The sequence below is a fragment of the Setaria viridis genome, chromosome 3 (genome assembly GCF_005286985.2).
Source record: "Setaria viridis chromosome 3, Setaria_viridis_v4.0, whole genome shotgun sequence".
Taxonomy (NCBI): domain Eukaryota; kingdom Viridiplantae; phylum Streptophyta; class Magnoliopsida; order Poales; family Poaceae; genus Setaria; species Setaria viridis.
In genome coordinates this window covers 6,530,592-6,555,332 of record NC_048265.2, presented here as the reverse complement: position 1 = coordinate 6,555,332, position 24,741 = coordinate 6,530,592, and the positions used below count along the sequence as shown (strand labels likewise).

General features: G+C 45.2%; 3 protein-coding genes and 1 pseudogene across 5 annotated transcripts; 3 read left to right on the top strand and 1 right to left on the bottom strand.

Moving 5' to 3' along the window:
- Positions 1 to 373: 373 nt before the first annotated feature.
- On the top strand, positions 374 to 1,704 carry LOC140222138 (protein ALP1-like). Its single transcript, XM_072292338.1, has 3 exons — positions 374 to 871; positions 953 to 1,178; positions 1,262 to 1,704. Exons 1-3 carry the CDS (start codon positions 374 to 376, stop codon positions 1,702 to 1,704), a joined length of 1,167 nt encoding a protein of 388 aa, XP_072148439.1.
- A 6,356-nt stretch (positions 1,705 to 8,060) lies between these two features.
- On the top strand, positions 8,061 to 16,663 carry LOC140222137 (uncharacterized; annotated as a pseudogene).
- A 116-nt stretch (positions 16,664 to 16,779) lies between these two features.
- Positions 16,780 to 21,609, top strand: LOC117848875 (uncharacterized). Its single transcript, XM_034730454.2, has 2 exons — positions 16,780 to 17,368; positions 21,257 to 21,609. The coding sequence occupies exon 1, from the start codon at positions 16,926 to 16,928 to the stop codon at positions 17,349 to 17,351; it is 426 nt and encodes a 141-aa protein (XP_034586345.1). The 5' UTR covers positions 16,780 to 16,925; the 3' UTR covers positions 17,352 to 17,368; positions 21,257 to 21,609.
- Positions 17,825 to 21,260, bottom strand: LOC117848873 (MADS-box transcription factor 33). 3 transcript variants are annotated; one of them, XM_034730453.2, is made up of 8 exons: positions 21,057 to 21,260; positions 20,888 to 20,966; positions 20,527 to 20,588; positions 18,983 to 19,079; positions 18,861 to 18,902; positions 18,655 to 18,696; positions 18,409 to 18,450; positions 17,825 to 18,075 (listed from the first exon to the last, which is right to left on the bottom strand). In XM_034730453.2, the coding sequence occupies exons 1-8, from the start codon at positions 21,236 to 21,238 to the stop codon at positions 17,974 to 17,976; spliced, it is 648 nt and encodes a 215-aa protein (XP_034586344.1). In that variant the 5' UTR covers positions 21,239 to 21,260; the 3' UTR covers positions 17,825 to 17,973. The 3 variants fall into 3 exon arrangements, with proteins under 3 accessions (XP_034586344.1, XP_034586340.1, XP_072148705.1); XM_034730449.2 differs by having other exon boundaries at positions 20,888 to 21,260; XM_072292604.1 differs by having other exon boundaries at positions 18,861 to 19,079; positions 20,888 to 21,260.
- Positions 21,610 to 24,741: the final 3,132 nt, after the last annotated feature.

Genomic DNA, 24,741 nt, shown 5'->3' with positions numbered 1-24,741 from the left:
AGGCGGGCCGGGATCTGCAGGGGGGCAGCGCCGGGATCTGCAGAACAGGCCACGGCGGTTGCGGGAGGCGCGGTGGGGGCCAAGTCCGGCGAAGGTAGGGAGGCGGGCTGGGATCTGGAGCGGCGGCAGCGGTTGCGGGAGGAGCGGCGGCGGTCGCCTGGAGGCGTTGCCCGAGGGTACCGGGGGAAAAAAGTTGTTCCGCTTGCGGGAGAAGCGTCGTCTGACCCGCGTAGGAGATAAGCCCGGTCCTAGTTCAATTTCAGATTTTCCACTAAGCGGCTTACGTGATAAGCGAGGAATAAGCGAGGCGTTTGGGTGGGCTTATCGCTTATTTTCACCAATAAGCGGGAAATAAGCGACTCCAAACAGGGCCATGGACTTCCAAGGTAGGCGCCGGGCTGCGGCTGCTCTTGTTGCTGCTGTTGCTGCTTGGTTTTTCTTGTGGTTTAGAAGGAGAAGTGAGGATGCTCGATCTATTACCTATGGTCCCATGGCAGAGAGGGACAGAGAGAGGAATAGCAACCTTAGATTCATTTATGAATCTGATGATGTGCATTGTGTCAACCTGCTAAGGATGAGAAGGGCACCTTTTTTCCAACTGTGTGACCTGTTTAGGACTAGAGAGTTGGTTGTGGATAGCATCCATGCCACTGTTGAAGAACAGGTAGCAATGTTCTTGCATGTAGTGGGACACAACCAAAGGTTCAGGGTCATTAACATGACATTTAGGAGGTCACCTGAAACTATTAGTAGGTTCTTTCATCAAGTCCTGTATGCAGTTGGTGAGTTGAGAAATGAGTTGATTGTTCCAGCATCCACTAGTGTCCATCCTAGGATCCTTGGCAGCAGGAGATGGAACCCATATTTCAAGGTTGGTGGCCCTTTCCTAATTGCAACCCAATTGACCTGACCAATATGGTACCAACCTGTTAATATGGCTTTTTATTTTTAGGATTGCATAGGAGCAATTGATGGGACACATGTCTTAGCTAGAGTGCCTTTGAAGATGCAAGCTGCCTTTAGAGGCAGGAAGCACACCATCACTCAGAATGTACTTGCAGCAGTGGACTTTGATCTAAGGTTCACATATGTGCTTGCTGGTTGGGAGGGATCTGCACATGATGCTCTGATTTTATCAGATGCTCTTGAAAGGGCAGATGGTCTTACTGTCCCACAAGGTACCATAACTCACATACACACATGCCAACAATACTTGCACACACTAAACTGATAAATCATCTCCATTTGTTACATTGTCTAGGGAAATTCTATCTTGTGGATGCTGGATATGCAGCCAGGCCTGGGTTCCTGCCGCCATATCGTGGTACAAGGTACCACTTGAGGGAGTTTGGTTCAAATAGGCCACAAAATCAAAGAGAGTTGTTTAACCTGAGGCATTCTTCCCTTAGGATGACAGTAGAGAGGGCCTTTGGTGCTTTAAAGAATAGATTCAGAATCCTTGATAACAAGCCTTTCCATCCTTACAAAACCCAAGTTAAGTTGGTTCTTGCCTGTTGTATTCTGCACAATTGGATACTTAGGCATGGACAAGATGAACATGATCCCACTGAAGCTGCTTGGACTCCTAACTCCACTGATACCCCTCCTGAGCCAGAACATAGTGCTGATAATGGAACCTGGGCACAGCAAAGGGATGCATGGGCTGCACAAATGTGGCAGAATAGGGGATCTTCTAGAGTTTAATTGCACTTAAGTATTTGGGGTCATGTACTGTTAACTAGCATTGATGAATTTGTAATATGGTCTGAGACCTTGGTACTTTGCTATGATGTGTAACTGCAATCATGAACAATACAACTTGGTATGATATTTGCATGCAGTACTTACTTTCATGTATGATTTCTAAGTGCTTTGGTGTTTGTTTTTGTTATGGTATGATGGTTAGGACATGGCTGTGATGGGTGAGGATGTGGTTGGTGTTGTCAATGAGGCAGGGGCCAAGGGTGGGGTGGCTGCTGTGGAGGAAGTGTTCCCAGCAGCCCCTCCACCCAATGGAGCCCAGCCTGGGGGGCCAATGCAATGGACCAGTGTTCAGTCAGCCTTCATGCTTAGGAGGTTTCATGATCTGGTTGGGCAAGGGGTCAAAACTGACAAAGGCTTCAAGGAAGTGCATGTTAGGCAAGTTGCTAGGATGGTTTCTGATTTTGCTGAAGTGAATGTTACCACCAACCAAATTTATAACCACCTACGCAAGTGGAGACAGAGGTGGGTTAAGATTGCTAGGCTCAAGGACCTCAGTGGTGCTCTCTGGAATGAGGACCATCATATGATAGTCCTTGAGGAGGAGCATCTGATAGGGCACACTAAGGTTAGGCCACAGCTTACATATACCTCACTGTTACGACATTAATAGTTACCCTTATCTCTAACTGTTGCACAACCTTTTGCCCAACTAGGATCATCCTGCTGATGCCAAGTTCTTGAACACCCCAATTGAGAACTATGTCCAAATGGAGGCCATTTTTGGGTCTAGTCAGGCTACTGGTAGGTTTGCCATGGGTTCCAATGAACCTTTAGGTGTACCTACTGACCTTGGACACCTTGAGGGGGGGATCTTGCAACAGAGACAATTAATTTAGATGGGAATGAGGGTGATTCTGGTAAGAAAAATATAGCCTCCAATGGGCTGGACACCTCTAAGAGTTCTGATGATAAGGAAGGGAGAGGTGGTAAAAGGAGGAAGTTGGGTGAGGAAGAATACCAGCTGATGCATGGTATGACTGTTGTTGTTGCCTCTGTTGCAGAAGCCCTGGAAGCTCCTCAGCACAATGAGGTCCATGCAGATCTTTATGGTTGTGTCATGTCCTGTCCTGGGTACTCACAGGAGGCCTTGATGTTTGCACTTGTGTACTTGCTGAAGAACAAAGCAGAAGGCCTATGCTTTGTTCAGATGAGTGAAGCCCATATGATCCTTTGGCTTAGGACCTACCTGAGCCAATCTAACTTCCTCTAGGTGGTTAAGGACTGTTATATGATATTTTGCTTGCCTATGCTGTAGTCTGACATTTTGGGTTAGCACTAACCACTGATGGTGAGGGTAGAGACACCATTTGGGATATTTCCAATGCTGCAAATATTTTTGTATAGCATAGGCTACATGGTTCCATCTGCTAAAGGTGGTTTGGAGGATCTGTTGGGTGTGTAAACATCAACACCTACACCTGGTCAATGTGATGGATGCCAAGTCTTTAGTCTGCTAAATTGAGGTTTCCTGGTGGTTCATGTGCTGGTGATGGTATTTTTCTTTCATCTTGGATACATGTTCTGAATTCATGGATGCATATGTTGGTCTTGTTCTTCTTCTTAAGAACTGCTACATGGTAAGTCCATCTTCTTTTCATCCTTTCCTACATGTTGGTTGCTTCCTTCTGCCTTGATGGTTACTTTTGTTATTTAAGGTAAGAAAAAATGCCTATGATGACAAACTTATTTGCCCAATTAGAAGTATATGGGTATCATCAGATGACCTTGAGCTTGTGAGGGACTATGACATTGATCTTGTGATTCTTGTTGCCAACTGGTACTGCATGTTCCTTACTTATGGTTGTGTTGTTCCTGAGCTGTTGTCCATGTTGTGCTACTGCTGTTTTTTGTGTTGACTGTGCTATAGTTCCTGTTGCCATTGTGCTACTGTTTTTGGTCTTATTTTGGTCTTGTGTCACTGATGCTCCAAGCTCAGGGTCAAGGGAAGATGAAAATAACATCTGAGGCCAATTCTTTTGTAACTTAGCATATCAGACTTGCTACTTGTTCTTTTTTCCTGGTTGTGCTGTTCATGGTAAATTTATTTGCCCCATGGGTACCATCACATGACCTTGAGCTTCTGACTGACTATGCCATTGTTCTTGTTATTAAGACCTGCTACTGCTTCTGGATACCTGGTAAGTCCATCTTTTCAGCATTTCCTATGTGTTGGTTGCTTCCTTCTGCCTTGATGGTTACTTATGTTATTTAAGGTAAGACAAAATGCCTATGATGACACACTTATTTGCCCAATTAAAAGTAAATGGGTAGCATCAGATGACCTTGAGCTTGTGAGGGACCATGACATTGATCTTGCTGTTCTTGTTGCCAACTAGTACTGCATGCTCCTTACTTCTGCTTGTGCTGGTGCTAAGTTATTGTCCATGTTCTGCTGGCACTGTTATTTCTGGTGACATTGCTGTTGTTCCTGTTGCCATTGTGGTACTGTTTTTGGTCTTATTTTCGTCTTGTGTCACTCCTGCGAGAGTGCACGGGATGCTTCGGGGTCATGCAGCGGACGGTGGGACCTTTGCAACCAATCACGCCCATACCTATGCACATTGGATAATATGCATATGGAGTTACCTGTCTTGGTTACCCAACCAATTTGATGTTGTTGCACCTATCCCTTGGTACTGCTCTTTCTGTTGGCACTCCTGTTGTTTCTGTTGCCAATATGCTAGTGTTTCTGGTCTTCTTTTGCCATTGTGCCACTGATGCTCCCCTTTCTAAGGTCAAGAGAAGATGGAAATAAAATATGAGGCCAACAGTTGCTTTTATCATACATCTACCTTTGCAAATTGGGTAATATGCAAATTGGATGACCTGTCATGGTTAGGTCACATTGTTGTTGTTGTCGACCTACCTTTGCAAACTGGCTGTTCCTTATTTCTGGTTGTGTTGTTGTCGATGTGCTGTTACTGCTCTTTTTGTTGGCAATGTCCTGCTGTTTCCATTGCCATTGTCCTACTGTTTCTGCTCTGCTATTGATCTACTGTCTTGATGGTTACTTATGTTATTTAAGGTAAGACAAAATGCCTATGATGACAAACTTATTTGCCCAATTAAAACTATATGGGTAGCATCAGATGACCTTGAGCTTGTGAGGGACCATGACATTGATGTTGTTGTTCTTATTGCCAACTAGTAGTGCATGTTCCTTACTTATGCTTGTGATTTTGCTCAGCTATTGTCCATGTTGTGCCTATGCTGTTATTTCTGGTGACATTGCTATTGTTCCTGTTGCCATTGTGCTACTGTTTTTGGTCTTATTTTCCTGTTGTGTCACTGATGCTCCAAGCTCAAGATCAAGGGAAGTTGAAAATAACATCTGAGGCTAATTTTTTTCTAACTTACCATATCAGACTTGCTATTACCAAACATATACCTATGCAAATTGGATAATATGCATATGGAGTTACCTATCTTGGTTACCCAAGCAATTTGATGTTGTTGCCACCTATCCCTTGGTACTGCTTCTCCAAACTTCTGTTGTTGCTCAGATGTTGTCCTGGGATGGTTGCTCAAAGGTTGCTATTTCTGTTGGCAGTCCTAGGATGGTTTCTGTTGCCTCTGTTGCAAATTGGGTAACCTGTCATGCTTCTGTCATATTGTTGTTGTTGTCGACCTCTTTGGTACTGCTTGTTCCTTTTTTCTGGTTGTGCTGTTGTCATACTTGTCATTCTGTTGCCAATGACCTGCTGTTTATGTTGCCATTGTCTTACTGTTTGTGGTCTGGTATTCATCTAGTGTCACTGATGCTCCAAGCTCAAGGTTAAGAGAAGATGCAAATAAAATCTGAGGCCAATAGTTTAATTTCCACATTTTCTTTTATCATTCATCTACCTTTGCAATTGAATCAAGTTTCATTTTCTTTCTAAGGCACAATGGCTTGGTACGTTGTGTACCGTGGTAGGAAGCCTGGAGTGTATGCAACTTGGGTAACCTGTCATCAGCAGGTCACCGGTTATCCTAATTGTTGCTACAAGAGTTTTAGTTCCAAAGAGGAGGCAATTGCATCTTTCCTAGAGTCTTCGGGTGATGAAGATCTCAAAGAAGCGACTATCGGTTCGAAAAAGATGGCAAATAAACTTAGTTGGCTCCATATCATAGTTATGCTACAATTTGTTGTTATTATTGTACTGCTAGTAGTAATTAATTGTCTTTGGAAGTAGTTCATCACGATCAACCTTTGTAATATCAAAACAGCTTATGTTCATGAACATTGTTGGTAACCTCACCAATATGGTGCTAGGGTGCTCCGATCTGGTCCCATTCTACGTACCAAACACGATCTGGTGTCTCTTCTCATACATGACAATGATACAACCCGTACAACCAAACACAACCTCGCATGATTCAGGACGACAGTAAAGTGCAACCAAACAAACCTCCCTGTATCGCTCTATCCCGTCTCCCACCATCCAGTACATCCCATCCATTCTGGACGGCCCCTAAGAGAACTGCTGCAACAATGCTGATGTTGTTGCAAGCTGGCATTGCCCGATTTATTCATCATCTATATCTAGGTACGGTATGAAGAATGGACGTGGTCGAAGGATCTGCACCGGTATTTGAAGCACTAGTATGAACACCACAATAATTTAATTTACGAGCAAAATGAAAAAGAAAGAAAGTAATAATGAGACAAAGGATGAAAGAACTACTGCAACCAGAACAAACTAGAAAAAGTCGCGTTATAAGCCGTCTGAAAATCTGAAACGGCTGATTTGTTGTGAGAGGAAAATACTGTTTGGTGACTGATAAGCCGGCTGAATAAGCTGAAGCGAACAGGCCGATTCTTTGGTACGGTGCCCAACTTTGGCACAGTAAAAGTTGGTCAGAATGGGCCTTGCTACACAATCCTCTGAATAGAAAAATTCAGACTCTGTTGTTTTAGTGGCTTGTAGTCCACCAAGTCGATTCCCTCCCACCAAGTTTGATGTTGCAAATTCTTTGCACAAGGTTGTGGAGTGCCTTCAAGATCAATACAATGGACTGGTATCAAGTATGCTGCGCCGCAGACCGGCCACATGACGAGTGAGTCGTTGGAGACTTGGAGGTGCCCATGGCAAAGGCGGATCGGAGCTGTCAGAAATCTAGACATATTTCGGTATATTTTAATTTCAAAAATAAATTATCATGAATATATTGAGTGACTCGGTGACAGCATGATATATGCAAGTGTTCAAGTTTAATCTCCTAATAAACAAGAACAAACAGAATCTAAAGAGATTCAGGATGTACCCTAGGACGGGGCCAGTGCTAGAGGCACCAGATGCGTCGTTACCATCTGGATTAGTCATACTAATCGTGGGATGGGCTTAGTCGATGTAATCATTCGGTCGCTGGGTCGTAGAGGAAGTAACCGAACAGGGAGCGAGCAGTCACGTCAAACACTCCTCAAAAACCTTATTGCCTGTCTATCCCAAGCAATATCTTCAGCAGCAGATGGGGTTCCAGAGGCTCTGCTCTCGCTAGTGCTGACGAGGCGGGCAGCAAGGAGGGCGGCGGGAGCGGTGGCGGGAGGCCGGGGCTGGGGGCGGGCGACAGCGGGTGGGGCGAGGTAAGGCGGCGGCGGGCGGACGGCAAGGAGGCCGGCGGGAGCGGTGGCGGCGGGGTGGGAGGGCGGGGGTGGTGGGAGCCGGGGCCGGGGCCGCAGGAGACCGGGGGCGAGGGCCGGTGGGGGTGGGGGGGCGAGGCCGGCAGATGAATTTTATTTTTTAATACCTTTTGGTACCGGTTATTTTAACCAGTACTCTTTAATATCGAACTAATAACATCGGTACTAAAGTGATTCTCAACCGGTACATAAGGCCATTTCTCTAGTAATGGGTTGGGCAAGGGGAAACAATGCTAACGGCGGCTGCAACGGTCTCCGGCGGGACACGGGGTTGAGTGACGCAGAGGATCGGAGGCGACGGCCGTCGTCTCGGCCAAGCTTCGCGCGCGCGACATGTCTGCCACACACCGTTCGCTCCCGCCTGGGCCGAGCCCAGCTGCAGCACCCCGTCGTGACGTCGTCGGTCCCTTAGTCTCCAACGTTTCCATGGCGCGTGGTGCTGTCGAGTTGGTGGTAGATGCGAAGAGGCATGGCTCCGAGGTGTCCACGGCGGAGGGGACGGAAGCTATGGTGGCCTGAGTGCTGCGCCGCTCCCGGCGAGCCGCGGCGTGAAGACGCGCGGGCATTTCTGCGGACCCGAAGGGGGCGGTTGGACGGTATTTCAAATACCGTCCACCCCCTGGCCACATACCAGCTGTCCGATCGATGCTGTGTGGCCCGGATCGGCGCATTGATGGCGCACCAGCTGAAGGCCAGCCGAGGACCTGCTCACTTTGCCAGCGGCCAGCCGTGGGACCTGCTCACTGGACGCGCCGCCTGCGCCGGAGGCCGCCGGAAGCTACGGCGCTGCCTTGGTGGTCACTTCCGCCGTCGGGGAGACCAGAGACGCGTGCTTGTGGAGACCGGAGAGATGGTGCGGCTGCCCGACGCCGCCCACGCTGCTGTGCCTGGGCACCGTCCCGTCCCGGGCGGCGGTGCAGCACCTCGACAGTCGGAGACGAAAAGCAAACGTGAGCCATCATGTTTTGTCGACGTCGCTGGCGCTGCTGGCGGCGCTGATGAAGAAGAGGAGGTTCACCGCCGCAGACTGAAGAAGCTTGCGCATCGCGGCCATGCTCCTCTTCGTATGCATCGCTATCAGCCTATCAACTTCGGCCTTTACATCTGCCAAGGTACGCGGATCTTGTTATTTGTCTCGAGTATATAGCCGCGTGCGCGTGTTCGTCTTGTTCCTTCTCAGCACGTACGCTGACCCGCTGACGCTGTGCTCCCGCACGATTCCTGCAATCCTCCGCCAGGCACAAAACCGGATACCTCTCCTCTCTGTGACGACTAGCAGACCGAGCCAGTCAGCCAGCACCGTAGCATGGACGGACAGGCGTTGCCTGATTGCCTCTCACTGGACTCTGACATCACATCATCAGACCGAGCCAGTCAGCCAGCACCGTAGCATGTTCGTCTTGTAGAGATATGAGAATAGAAGTATGCAGGCCTTCTGTCATCGCTAATTAGGATCTCTTAGGTAGGCCTCCAGCTCCAGCTTCTCATACGGCTTCAGCTGAAGTCCTACCAAACTGTTTGGTCCTCCTGGAGCACTAAGGAGCCGGAGCCGTTTTATATGAAGAAGTCGGATAAAAAAGGTAGTTCCTTCAACTTCTCATTTTAGGCAGGGCCGGCCCTAGGTGGGGTAGGGTGTGCAGCCACCCCGGGCTCTAAATCCGAGGGGTACAGTAATGGTAACACAATTCTTAGAGAAGGGCAATGCTTATGTTCCAAATAGCATTAAGGTGGAGGTTCAGAAAAAGGTAGCATTTGTTACTGCCCCACCCACAGTAAAAAGTGACATTAAGATGGGCCCACTTCGTGGTTAAAAAAGTCCCAATTCATCTACCGCACCCCCTCATCCCTATCGCCTCATCTTGCCGCTGGTCCTCTCTCCCGCTCGCATCGTGCGCCCGCCGCCCCTCGGCGGAACGGCGGACGGGCATAGATTAGATAGGAGATCGTCAATTCGCTTCTGTGATCAGTGATTCGACTGCCAATTCCTCAATTCTCCATACCATTAATTATTAATTCACTGTCACAAGTTATTTAATCTCAACTGATTTATAAATATTGTGTATTTATAATAATTTCAACACTGTGGGATATCATGTCGTCTAGAAAATATGAATCAGGCCATGAGAAAAGGAAAAGAAAAGGACGTGTAGATCAGTGATAGAATCACAGAGAGGAGCTACGGATAAATTTTGCAAGAGTAACCAGGACCCTAAGAGTAACACGGGCGCTTTGATGAACCCAGATGAGTTAGCAATAGTTGTTTATAATGTTTATATTAAAGGATCCAAGTTTTATTTTCATCCCGAGCCTCGCAAATCTCAGGATCGGCCTTGATTTTAGGAGGAACCGGAACCCTACAAAGAAGCCTTAGCATTCTGAGCACCTTCATTAACACCTGCCCCGTCCCATACATGCTATTATGCTACGGGATTCGAGCCCCTCCTAACCCTCCCTATAAATTTAAAGCCATTAAAACTTAAAAGGGAGTGCTATTGGTAGAAGATGGAGGGAAGAAGCCTCTCATGACTTTTTTTTTTCTAGACCCGCCGCTGTGTGGGCACATGTTGAGCTCATGTCTCTACTTTCATTCACATCTCATGTCCACGAAGAAGCGCATCCAGATCTTGCAGCCCTATATGGAATAGATACAAAGCCCATGATATTCGTACCGTGGCTTATCTTCCTCGTCATACAAGGTCTACTTGGACCCTTCGAGATTACCTGAATTTGTAATTTGTAGACAAAACCAAAGTGAGTTGACAATTTATAAATAAAATGACTCATCTAAATATGCCTGATATAACCCCAGATTTAGGATTTCCCAGCTTCAAGAGATCCATATTTTTTTATATGGAGTCATGTCATACATGGCCATAATAAACATACGAAACATCTATGTTCCATTGTTCCTTTAGAAAAAAATGAATATTGTTATATGTGTTTGGATAAATTGAGCTGGAGTGCGATGAAGCCAAACAACATTTTTTTCCTTTCTATTCTTTAGATTTTTTAGAGGAGTAAAGGCATATCACAGCAACGCAAGTCAATGTAGGGGAACTAGATATTTTTAGTCTAATACTATTTGTACTTTATCTGTCTATACTAAAATAAAACACATAGGTATAAAATTCTTTCAGAACTAGTAGTTTTTAAGAATGATTACTCCTATAGACTAACATATCTACAAGTCATGCATTCTAAGGTGCCGAAGAAATTACTTTCATTTCAGATTGTAGGTTTTTGCCAAAAGTCAAAAGATGACAACAATAATCACAACCAAAATAAGATTTACATAAAGAAATTTCATTATAAAAATGTACAATAACTTATCCCTTGAAATTAAACAAGAATTTGGTAACTTATCCCTTGAATAGCAGGATAATCAACACAATAGTGAGCTTCGACATCCGCTTCAAGTAGTTGATCCTCATGACAATCAGTATGTAAAAGTTTAGTGTTCTAATAGGACTATTGTTCCCGAGTCATTTCTTTTTATGCCGACATCCTCATGTAGACACTTGACCTCAAATTTGAAGACGAAAATAATTTTTTTTATAACACTTGGGTGATCTAACACTTATGACAAGGTTGTTTGGATCCCTTGGGGTGAGGTTAAGATTCTAACCATACCTCTCTTTTTTCTGACTACAAGTCCAATGATATGATCAGGATCCACCTCGGCAGGTAGTTTTTGAAGTTTAGCCTTAATACAAGAACGTGAATTTTTTTAATATTGTATGTTTTTTTCGCAGTCTTAATATCGTATAATCACTTTGCTGACACTAAACAAAGAGTTAGGTAGGGTGTTTATAGCATAATATAGTTACCTTTGTCACTGGAGAGATAGTGAGTTACTTTTTATCATTGTCATATCTAGCTGGCATCTAGATGCAGAAACTAAAAAACAAAAACATGGGAAATAAGATTAAGAAAACCAAATCACTGATGCAAACTTATTGTAGAAGTAACTAGACAATGTTAGTAAAACTGCATTTAGGCAACAATCTTAATGCAGTATGCATTAAGCAGCACACAACCTTTTGTTTGGACAAATGTGGCCTTGACTGCTCATTAAGTTAAACTCTAGCTTCTGCCATCTCATTATACTAGGACTAGCTAGTCAACATTAGTCGTCGTAGTGAAGGGCAAGTGGCTATGATTAGACGAGTTTTGTAGGATTTGTTTGGGAATATATGAAAAGAGTGTTGAGTTATTCAGCTAGTTATAGAATCAAACTTTTGTAAGAACTTGGTTGCTTCTCCTTATATGATGATTGTACTCCTACCTTTTTTTTAAAAAAATAGTTTTGCAGAATTTTGGGATTTTGATTTATAGCTCATACCAGCACCAAAGGCATTTACAGAGAGGGTTAATTGAATAGGATCTATAACTCTTTACATTTACAGAGAGGATTTTGGGATTTTGATTTATAGCTCATACCAACACCAAACACATTTACAGAGAGGATTAATTGAATATGATTTATAACTCTTTACATTTATAGATTTTTGGGATTTTGATTTATAACTCATACCAACACCAAACGCATTTACAGAGAGGATTAATCGAATAGGATTTATAACTCTTTACATTTACAGAATTTTGCGATTTTGATTTATGGCTCATACCAACACCAAACGCATTTACAGAGAGGATTTGTAACTCTTTACACGTTGACCAGCCATTACAGAGAGGAAATTTTGACATAGGAATTGAACAAAGACATGAAGGGAACAGTTTGAAGCACTACTCTAACAAAAGAGTTAAAGTTATATATGGTGGAACTGACATAGAAAAAAGGACACATCGACTTGGCGACCAACTTAATTTTTCATGTTGGACAAGATGTGGCCTGCCGCAGAATCCATTCTTTCATTAAATTTCATATACGCATTTTGGTGCCTTGTGGCTTGAGTCGATTCCTCTCGTAAATTCTTTCCACACGGTTGTGCAAGACTCCCTCCATTCTCTTTTGATAGATATATTTTATATTAGCACAATGATCAAGGAGAATGAACCTTACTTATCATCTACTCCTCATCATCATGTACATGCACTAATTATTTTTCTAGAGAAGTTACTTTGCACGATTGAACAGTCGTATGTGTGAAACATGAGACGAGAACTCAAATAGGACTGTAAAAGAGAAAAAGTTAGTTTTACTATCAAAAGAGAATGGAGGGAGTATTTTGAATATTAGGAGGGGCGGTGGCAATATAGCGGTACGGTGTGTCCCTCTACGGTGATGCACACCAGCCACGCGACGCGTCAGAGACGACTCAGAGCCTCAGAGGTGCCCATGGGCCATGGCCACGGCGAAGGCAGAGGCGACGAGGATGGAGAAAGCACCACCATCCCCTTGATGACGGAGATAGGCCAGGTTGTCGGCTGCTTGCCAAGCAAGAACAGCGTCAGCAGGACCAGCACTGCGGGCCGCGAACGTGACTGTGTTGAGCAGGAAGTAGGCGTAAAACCTTGCAGCCTACCCTGCGTCCCTGCGTGATGGCCGCACGTACGATTTCCTAGAGATTGGAATGGGCAAGGAGCCAGTGCTTCGGCGGCGCGAGGAGGATCGTAGAAGATAGGACCCGGAGACAGTCCGCCCTGATCCAGGCCGGCGGGCGCGCATCACTGCCTGGAACGCGACGCCCACCAAAAGCGCGTGGTGACCGCGCTCCATCAGCCAGAGTCTGCGTACTCCGAGCGAGAGGAAGAGCAGGGACGGCTAGCGATGGCCAGACGGCGGAGGGGACGGAAGCTAGGGCGGCCTGAGTGCTGCGCCGCTCCGGCGAGCCGCAGCGCGAAGGCGCGCGGGCGTTGTTTCGGACCCAAGGGTGGACCCCCTGGGCACCACCAGGCGTCCGATGGATACTATGCAGCATCGCAGGAGTCGCTCCTCCAGGCTGTGTCAGCTGTCTTATCAGCTACCAAACAGTATTTTTCTCTCACAACAAATCAGCCGTTTCAGCTTTTCAGCCGGCTTATAAGTCCAGCCGAACAGGCCCCTCATCAGGTGCACCAGCGGAAGGTCACGCGTTGCTCCGTGATCTGCACCAGCACATCTTGCAGACAAGTTGGGCATGCGAGCTCGCTCGGCAACCTTTCAGAAATCTACCGCATTCAACTATGCTTAGACCCTGTTTGGAAGAGGGGTGCTAAACTTTAGCACCCCACTTTTAGCACCCTTTTAGCACTAGAGCTCCCAAACAGGTGTGCTAAAGTTTAGCACCCCACTTTTCTTTAGCACATCAAAGGGGTGCTAAAAGTGGTCCCCAAGCCCACTTTTTCCCTAGTTGCCCCCCTCTCTCCTCTCCACTTTTTCCCAAGCCAGTCATAAGTGAGGGCAATGAGTCATTTCTCACCCAAGGTTAGCACTATATCCAAACAACTCCAAGTACTAAATTTTAGCACCTTCAAATGGAGTGCTAAAATTTAGCATTGTGCTAAAGTTTAGCATTGTGTATCTGTTGACGCCAGATTTTGACACATGTGAAATCAGCGACAGGAAAGGAAGAAATCAGGAGATGCGGTAAGACACAGAGGTCACAGTTGGAAATCGGCCGATTGGTGCTACAGTCAGGGATCGGCCGATTACCCTTTAAGGGTTCAGCTCCGCCTCGCCCGACCTTAGGTCCCAGGGTTGGAGTAGTCAAAACCCCCGACATGTGGGCCCTGATCGGCTGTCCCTTGCCGATGGAGTGAGTAGAAATCGGCCGATTAGGAGGTTGGAGCGATTGGGTCGGTGTGGGCCTAAAGAGGATTTTGAAGATGAAGAGGGAATCAGCCCATGAAGAGCGCGATAATCGACCTAGTACAAGTCGTACTTGTAAATATTCGTTTTTTGTTTAAAATTAGAGATAGAGTTATAGTCGGATAAGAAGTCGTTTGTAACAGGCTATAAATAGCCACCCTTGTAGATCTGTAGTTATCATCAAATCAATACAACAAACTACTATTTTCTTGTACTTACTTTCAAGCCGGCGACTTCGCCAAATACTTTTCTTCTTTCTCACAAGTTCGTACGGGTTGGCGGGGCTGCATCAACTTGATCTCCGGCCGATCTTGTAAGTTCTGTTTATCGAATAGTTTCTAAGCTTTAACTTCGGGCGTATCGCTGTTGTTTCGTTTAAATTTATTCACCAGTTATCGATATTCACTAGAATCCTAGGTTTTACATGTTGTTCTAGTTTTATCACCAGTTATCTAGCTAGGAATTGGAACCTTCAGCCTCCCTGTACTTTGTTATTTAATCTATTCGTTTTACGCATAGCCGATTAGATCTGTTCCTAGTGTCGTTATTGTAGCATTGTTTAGATTGCTCCAGTAGTTTTCTCTATCAACGTTACCCGGTAATCGGCTGCATTATAGCCGATTCCTTTATTACGGCAAATCGGCCGATTCGCTGATAAGCTACCTCGAGATCGGAACCTTAGCCGATCGCAACCTCTAGAATCTGACACGTTTCTTTCCTTACCAATCAACAGGTCAGATTGGATGGCACGCCGCGCGAACCGCACCAGGGCGATCACCCGAACAGGACTTAAGCAGATTCTCCCGGATCGTGTGTCCGACGCTGGGGATTGGGTTAGCCGATTTCTAGCGCCAACAGTATCCAAACGGGACCTTAGTTTCGTATATATGCCGGTGCCTTCAAGTTCTATCTGCAGTTTCTTTGGCTTTCTGCAGTTTATTTGGCTTACACTCCAAACACATGCTTGATGTTTGCCGCATCTTTGTGTCAACTGTCAACTCATGTCTTCCATGGAAACAACAGCGCAGTCCCAATCCGTTGGAGGTGGGAGACCGGCTCTCGAGTCTTGGGCGCCGTATACTATTACCGGCCAGTTTTTAATATTTTTGCCGAAATATATATTGGCGGCTGGTGTCAGGGGAAACCAATGCAAGACGATCGAATTAAATTCTGGCTAGTTTTCGCTTCACAGTTTCGGTATCCGAGGAGTAAATACTTGAACCGGCAAAGATGTTTACTTGAGATGCACAAACAACCAGCCGGAGCAAATAATTGACACAGAACTCAGTAGTTTTCGTTTCAGAATAATTGCACATACAGGCCACCACGCAGTACAAAGCCGCAAACTCTCGATGACAGATTATTTTTTGGTTGATGGTGGAGATGACACACGGGGTAAAATTTCCCCGGACTAACATGAGCTGAATGGCATTGAGACCAGCAAGGCCGCTGCCGGCCGCGCGTCGCAGGTCAACGACGAAGCAGCCGGGGAAGAATCTTGATGCAGCTACCTAGTTTGCCCAGCATGACGATCACGAGGACGGCACAAACCGTAAGGTAGGCGAACGTACCCCATGTCTCCAACCAGCTTTTACTCGTGGCCACGGCGAAGGTGAATGCTTGGCCTACGACGACACCAAGGTCGGCGACGCTGACAAGCTCCTGGAGCTCCGCGGAGACCCGGCCTGCGTCGCGCAACCGGACCTCGCCGCCGCGCCGTGCCGGCTCGCCCCGCCGGGGCTCCCCGCGGCGTTCTACAAGGCCGAGTGGGACGTCATCCTGGTCGACGCGCCCACGGGGTACGCGCCGTGGTCTCCCGGGCGGATGGGCGCCATCTACGCCGCCGGGATGGCGGCGCGGCGCGGCGGCCCGGCGCGACCACGGACGTGCTGGTGCACGACGTCGACCGCCCGGTGGAGGACCGCTTCTCCAGGGCCTTCCTCTGCGAGGCATACATGGTGGAGCAGGTCGGCAAGCTCCGGCACTTCGCCGTGCCAAGCCACAGGTGCAGGGACGCCGTGCCGCCCTTCTGCCCTCACGACGAAGATACTGCGAATGCTTAAACTAGCGCTCTCCAATCGGGGACCTACGACTACGACCTGCCGGTGTGAACTGTGCAACTTTTTCAACCACGAGAATTGTGGCCTATAACTTCAAGTATCGTGCACAAATTGCACATAAAAAAAATCCATCCTACTATTGCAATTTCCATCTTGATGGCTCTCACGGAATATGGTTTTAGAGGATTTTTTTTTGAAAGGCTTCCGTTCCTCCTAAAATAAGGAGGAGTCATTATTTTTTTCAGCTTCTCAATACAAAATGATTTCGGCTTATCTAGTGCTCCAGATGTGGATCCATTTTTGACGTACCTGTGTTTGATAGGACTTCAGTTGGAGCTGTAGGAGAAGTTGTGTTTGATAGGACTCCAGTTGGAGCTGTAGGAGAAGTTGAAGCTAGAGTTAGAACACATCAAATTATTCAAATTATTAGAGCTAGGAATTGGGTCGTACGACACGAGGGATGGATGTACCGTACCAAGAATATGACGTAAAAATTATAAAATATACATTTAGGCCGAGAAACTTTCCCATGCGTGTGGCATTGACAGAACACTCTGCCAAGGCTAACGGCTGCCACTGGTTAGGCGCACGCGATCAACGGCTTTGGACCGTCGATTCAAGATCTAACGTATCAAACGGGTCTCCAGCTGTGCATCCACTGCCAATCCACCACCGTCGCTCGCTTCCGCTCCTTCGTGCTCCTCCCCCTCCCTTCCCCTCCCCTCCGATGGCGGCACTCGCCGGAATCCTAGCTCCGTCCCTTCTCCCTCTCCCCCTCCGCCTCCCGCATAGCTCGCTCCCCCACCCCAGACTCCTCACCCCAGCCTCCTCCTCCTCCTCCTCGCTCCGCCCGCGAGCCCCCCGCCTCACGGTCGCCCGCGCGGCTTCCGGCGACAACGGCGGGCCCCCGGCGGACGGGGACAAGGAGCGGAAAGGCCCGTCCCTCCCGGCGCTGTCGGAGATCCGGTGGGGGGAGCTGCTGTCCCCGCAGCCCGCCAACGCCGCGGCCGTGGTGCTCACGGGCGCGCTCGCCTGGGCCGGCGCCTCGCTGCTGCTGCAGCTCGTGCTCATCTTCGCGGCGATCTTCGCCGCAGCGGTTAAGTACTCCTTCGTCGCCGCAATCCTGCTCTTCGTCCTCATCGCGCTCCTGTGACCGACCCGCCCGCTCAGGTGCCCCTCCATCCTCCGCCGCCACCCGCATTTCTCCGCTGTACAGTCACGCAGCATAGTGTCTCTTGTTTGCGCGTTGCGCCAAACCGCTCTGAACCGTGTGGAAATCGCATTTTGGTAGGAGGAATCGAGGGGCCAATTGGTCACCTGTTTCCCTGTCCCTGCCTCGCTGCTTCTTCGTAGAAGTCTTATAATTTTCAACACCATCATGAAGTTGCAAATTCACACGAATTGTGATACAAGATCAGGGAGAGGGCACAACATGTGATTTCAAAAAAAAAGTTTTTTTAATGGAGCAGTAGGATATATTTGCATGATGGATCAGTGAGACAGCACAACTATTACACGAACCTGCCTATGCTAATGCGGTGATACACAATGTCATGGATTCATAAAACTTTTCTTCACTCTTAGATAATTAGACTGCAAAAGTAGTTCCAGCAAACAGGTGGGATCTGAGAACAACCACATATTACAGTACCCTTCAATGCATATGTGTTATTCAATACAACGTGCTGTCTGAAAACCGAATGATAAAACCATGAATAAACATGTCCTACAGACAAACACACCAAATAACAGGGACGAAGTTTGTTTCGGGACGATTATATTGTAAATAAGCAGCTCTCATTTGCATCATAATGTGTTGAATATGGAGATCCAGAAAAGAATGAGCAGTTGTTCATAAACTGATTCTGTTCGTTCACCTGGCGATAGGAAATGAAATAGTCAACAAGCTTTACCGTTAACATTTTGTACCTTTGTAATGAAATTGATCCTATATTTGCAATCAAATGGATGATACAATCTAACTTCTATAAATGTAGGGTTTGATTTGCTAGGTGGTACCTTGAGAAGTTTGGTGATTTGCACAAAAGCCTGAATTTAGGATCCCAATTTATTATTTATCTCTTCCTCCTAATTGTGTTTTTAAATTTTAGTTTACAGTTCATGTTAAATATGTACAAAAGTGCTAATATGTGAGCTAAGCAATCACCATTCTTCCAAAGAAATGCTGCAAATTATCTGTCTATTGTTACCTTATTTTGGAGAATTTCATTTGCTGCTTTCAGTATGCCTTCCTGCACATAAAAATATATTATCTAGAATTGAAAGCTCAGGATTTATAATTGCATTTTAAACTACCTAACCTATTCCCACTCCTAAATATGTACTTAAAATACGAGCTTGCAGTTTATGCTATTTTTTTAAGTACAAAGGGCCAATTATGTAAGGCCAAGGATTTCATTTCCAAACAAATATTGCAAACAACTGCTTGCTATTACCTTCTGTTGAAGAATTTCGTTTGCTGATTTAAGTAAGCTTTCCTGCACATGAAGAAAATATATTATCATCTTCTGTTTTACATCTTCTGCTGTCAAAAACTCTCTTTTTCTTATTTGTTTTATCTCATGAAAAGAAAAAATATGTACTGAAATTAAAGGAGCCTTTGTAGAACCATCATGGAAGATTATGAAACATTGAGGCTGACCTTGTTTTGAAGGATGTGAATTTCTTGCTGCATGATCTGCATCTGATAAAAAATGCCTCAACTTGGTTTCTTGCCAAATGTGAATAAGTTTGAAAAATAGAAGGGGAGATCAGCTGTCTTGCCTTTGTGGAGCGTGTTTGGTAATACCATAGTTCAAGACCTTTCTCTAGCGCATGCAGTCTATCCAGTTTCATGCCCTCTGCACCCTCTCCAGTGGACCTGCTTTGACTCATTTGTCACTTTACAATTGGACGAGGGTCGAGGGTTTTGTACATGTTGGCTACAAATTTAAGTACATGCAGTTTTCTAGAGAACTCATCACTTTTGGACCGTTTCATGATGTTTGTAGTCTACATTCATTCGATCAAATTTTAGTCTCAGTTTTTCTTGATTGTAGAATTGTTAGAGCTACTATGCAAGATTAATTTCTTTTTGAGTAAATTGCACCACAGGTACAAGTCCATAAACTAGAAAACCTGATATTCATGTCCAAAAATCTTGTGAGACCATGCATAGGAGGTCCAATAGAGATTTTCTGCTCTTTGTCTGTTGATATGTCGTCCACCTTGGATTAAGCAGTGACGTGGCATTCAGGCACATACACATCACTTTTTTTTTGTTCCGTTTCTCTCCCTCTCCTTCCGTCCCTCCCGCCCGCCATTGTGCACGCTCTCATTTCCATTGTTTCTCTAATCCAGCAGCGTTGTTGCCTGCACAGATGCAAATGTGGCGGGAACATGCTCCTTCTCCCATTCTCTTGCCATTGGCATTGGAGGTAGCAACTTTTCCAGATCCATGGCACGGCTCAGCCATTTTTCCATGTCCTCCTGCTGCTACTAAGGAGGCAACGGGGCTCAAGGTGGACCAGGACAATGGGTATTCGGGGATGATTTTCATTGAGCCTCTCCCCTACGGTGAATTTGGCTAGTCTGCTAGTGCCACAGGCAATGAATTTGGAGGAGACATGGTGATGAGGGGAAGAAGAGGGGTTGAACCACGGAGAGCTTTAGTTCCACTTACAGTCGTCAGTACTCATGTACTGCCTTGGAAACCATTTCGGCCTAATAAAACCACCTTTGGACCTATGCTCGGTTTTTTGAGTTGATGGATATATATGTCTAGTTTCTGAGTATATGGATCTAGATGCATCTATCACACAAGTTTATGCACCTATGGTGCAATATATTCTTTGTTTTTCTAGTATTAGCTTCCTGTTATTAGTGTCTTTGGTGAGTATGTCTGGTGATGTTTGCTACTTTACTCGGCTTTACCTCCTAGGAAGTATTTCCAAATCTTATTATCACTCATTGAAACCCTTGGCTGCCATAGCAGTAGACCATTAAGTCCCTTTTTTTCCCCCTAGGAATCACTTCTAAGATTTCTCTGCTCCAATTGTTTGTGCAGAAACTAAGAGATTGAGAACCAAGTACTGCAACTTAAGGCTTCATACAGCTTTATTGGTTTTTGGCACGTGTTACTTAGATCGCTGTCGATGTATCATGGTAGAAAGAAAGATGTCTATTTGCTGAAAATTTACAATTCACAAGTCATTGCTGGGGATGAGCAGCACAAGCTGCACATCTTCGCTATTCCATAGATCACTGCAGCCCAGCCCATCTATGATGCAAGTCATGTATTGGTTTATCATCTTGAACATGAAGCTTACCTTAAACCATGATGCAGTAGACCTATCTCATGCCTTAACAAGGAAGTCCATTGTTCTGTTACCTGTTACATTGTGTAAAATGATTGTTAATTATATTTGGCATTGCTATCAAGAAATTTTTCTATTATTAGTTTGAGTATCAGAACAAAAGGTGAGATTTGTATTTTACTTCAAAGACTAATATTTTTTTACCCCACCAAATTGCACACATGTTATCCTTGGTCACATCTAAATGCAACGTACTCAAACTCATCCAGTTGCTCATTTGTAGAGATAGCATGTTAGCACTGAAAAATGGATAGACATTTCTTTTTCGAGTAGTTACAAAATTCCTCGAACTTCACAAGGTGAATAGGTAGACCTGACTTCGTTGATTCTTGCTTTCCATTTGACCTCTTGCTGTGATGCTCTGGTACCTCTCTACCAAGCTTTGCATATTTCTTGCATTTTGAACGTAAATAGAAAACATCTCAGAAGTGCTGTCGCACTTAAGATTTACAATAGAACAACATGAATTTTGGAGAACACACCCGTTAGTTGCCAGATCATGGACTCTCCCAGTGGAGGAAAATATGATGACCCCTACATCAGCACCACAAAGCACTGAGAGTTCTCTTGCCTTCTTGAGCAGTCCTTCCCGGCGCTTGCGGAAGGTTACCCGTCTGTGGACAGGGTTCTCAATTCGTCGCATTTGCACCTTCCCTCTGACCATCTTTCTCTCTGCCTGCAGATAGCCTTCACTTTGTATTGGCCTTGAAGCTGAGATGGTACTAATCGTAACCAGACACTGGCTTCACGTTCCTCTCAAATCGAACACACATGCAGTAACAGCACCTGCTTCTATATAGCAATCCACCTTCAAAGGAATATGTCTTAAGCAAGTATTGGTTGCATTGCTGCACGGCACTTGAAAGCACCTTGCAGGTCATTGTACATCTTTATTTATGCTCTTGTAGATTCTCATGAATATTGTAATATGGTACAGTTTGTATACTGGTTGTATATTTATGTTATGATTAACTTAACTCATCTTGTAAGATCCTGTTCCTATGTAAGGACAAATCCATTGTTTTCCCCACTAAATATTGCTTACCTTGATAATAACGACTTTCATGTCAGCGGATTTGCTTTTTAATGAAGTCTTCATTTCTGGTGTAGGATTAACCGTTACCCCTATTTCTGTAGTCTGAACAAGTTCCTGTACCTAGAATACCACTCTAGCTTTTCTGTTAGAAGTGGATGAAAAAGTAGAAGTCTGGGTTTCAAGTTATTTTCTCCAAGATATTTTACCGGCTTTAGGACTTGTTTGTATATCACATGTTCCAGAACTGCTACTCATTCCATAGGCTCTCCTTCTGATAATGATTTATGTGATAAATCTACATATCCCTGGTGTAACTCATTGGCATTCGCCCACCAGTCAATTTACCACAGTGGCGATCATGCCGGTCTTAATACATTTTTTAGAATTTTTGTGTTTAAGTATAAGTTCTTGACGAAGTTTACTTGTATTTATTGTGTTTTTGTAGTTTCATATGTCTGTATCCTATCATTCTTTCATGTAATGATGTCAACTGTGCCTCAGCACTTTGAAGTACTCCCTCCGTTCCAAATTGTAGGTCATTTTGGCATTTCTAGGTGCATAATTTTTGCTATGCACCTAGATATAGTCTATGTCTAGATGCATAATAATATCTATGAACCTAGAAAAGCTAAAACGACCTACAATTTGGAACGGAGGGAGTAATTGGCTAACATATATGGTTCAAGTGACTAGGCTCTCGGTTTTCTGTGTCTGTCACCTTGGTGAAATGGTGAGGGCGTGAGCCTGCGCATCTCCTAAAGTAGCTCCTCTTCAGTGCTAGTTTTTTGCTCGTTCTTGCTTTCTTCTCTTTCCTGCTCCTGCATTTTGTTTGGCCTGAGCCCTTATCACTTCCTCTCTGTATGTATGTTTGTTAGTTTGTTGCGAACTCCCCTTTCTCTTGATGTTCTCGAAAAAAAGTTACTAGCCTGTTTCTGCAAACTGTGCAACCAAGCTTATCATTTTAATTCTTTCAGAAACTTGCTGCCTTGTGAAAGGAAGTGAAATTTAGTGTCTTGCTTCAAGTACCCAAGAAATATTATATGATGATTAAGTATGAAATCTGGAGTTATTTTCAATGAGCAAACAAATCCTAGATATTGGCAATACTTGTTGATCGAAGCCATACTCTGAATCTGCCAGCTTTGGACAAGAATTGAAACTCAGCTTTCTCTGAAGTTCTTAAAGCTTTTGATATCCAGATGAAGACTCTTTTCTTTTTTGTTTCAAAATGGGACAGTTTCTTCCACTTAGGATTTGGAATAAAGTTTCAGTGAATCAGATTCAGTTATTCCTTACAAAATGTAAAAGGCACTGCATTTTTCTACTTAACATTTATAAAGGTATTCCGTTCTTGTTGTCCATTGGGGATTGGTTGGTCTTGTTATCTATGTGAATATTTTACCCATGCTGCTGGCGGCATCTGTTCTATTCTGAAGGTATTGATTTCTACTGCAAGTGAAGGAACATGATTTGGAACTTATTTTCTGCATTTAGCTGATTTAATATGCACAGTTTACACCTTTTTGTAGTGCTTAGGGAACTGGAATATATATCAATGGTGTATGCTTTCACAAATACTAAGGTGTATAGTTTTTGGACTGGGCACTGAGGTGTATATTGAAGTTGTTTTTGTTGTTGTGTCTCCCGTCAGTAATTGAACTTCTAAGTTGGGGTTAAATTCTGTTTTTATACCTTTTTTTTGAAAACTCTGTTTTTATACCTTTCCTTTCTGGCTGAATTAGATTACTGCTCCCTTCCTTGATGTTTAGACATAATATACTCGTTAAAAAACATTACTCTGATGCTTAGATACATGATGGCATCACTATGTCAACCCCCAAGTGCGATGCTGTCCAAAGTCAAGCATTGCAGTTGTTGGGTGCACAGTAAAAAAGAATTGAGTACATGTATGTAAGGAATCATGATATCTCATGAAAAGCGTCCATGATTTCTATGTGTGATTTTATTCCTGTTGGCAGTCTAATCTCTCTGCTGCCTTTTTGTTAGATCAGAACAGAATGTTGTTTGCAAACCTGTGCGGCATTTGGTGTGCTGCATCTTTTTGTCCCCCTCTGGACCATAATCTGGAAACTCAGCTAACAGGTTGCACACTGCATAGTGGGGTATTGATGCTTCGGGTTGTAACAAGATTTTGAAGTTCTTTTTTCAAGCAGATGTGAAGATGTTTTGCCATTTTCTGAGAAGGGCAGCGACCTACACTACAGTGAGGATTGTTATTGATCTGAAGTTTGAGTATTTTTTTACCAGTCCAGCTGGCGGCATTTGTTCTCTTTGAAGGTATCGATTTCTCCTACAAGTGAAGAAGCACGATGTGCAACTTCTCATCTGTATTTAACTGATCATGTGTATATTATTAAAGTTGTTCTCGTCCTGTTGAAGCTTGTTAGTAACTTGAGCTTGTAAACTTAGGGGTGAATTTTAGTTGTACCTTACGAGCTAGCTGAATTAGTCCACTGTTTCCTTCGTCTGTATGGCTATGTTAGTATTACTTTTGGGCTCTTAGAAGCTTATATGATGCATTGCTCTGGTATTTCCAGGAGAAAAAGCTAACCGTTCTGCTCATGGAATCTGGGTTAGTTCACCGAGGGAACCATGAATTGAGCGACAGACAGCCATCCTTAGCGTCCTTTTGGTTGGGCTTTGGCTTTCAAGAAAAGCTGAAAGCCAACAAAAAAACCAACTTCCTTCTAAAGTGCTTTAAAACTTCCGTGTAGTTCATTTCCTGCATCCCTGCTTGGCTGCGGCGGGCGGTTTTCCCCCAAAAATTACCTACCCGCCACGGAGTGTACCCTTCGATCTTTCTTTCTTTTCCCGTCATCTTCTCTTCTCCGCTCCCGCTGGACCCGGAGGATCCCCGCCGGCGCCACTGCTCCCCTCCCCGGACCCCTCCTCCTCTCCCGGACAGCGGTGGGCCCCTACTCCTCCTCTCCTGGCCAACGGCGACAGCACCCCTCCTCCTCTCCCGGCTAGCGGCGGCGGGGTTGAGCTTGGAGCGGCGCGGCTACAATGGCGGCCGGGAATCCTTCGATTCCCGCCCGGAGCACGGATGGAGAACAGCACGGAGGCTTGCGGAGGTAGCCGGGGAGGTGGAGGAGACGGGGGGCGCGGGC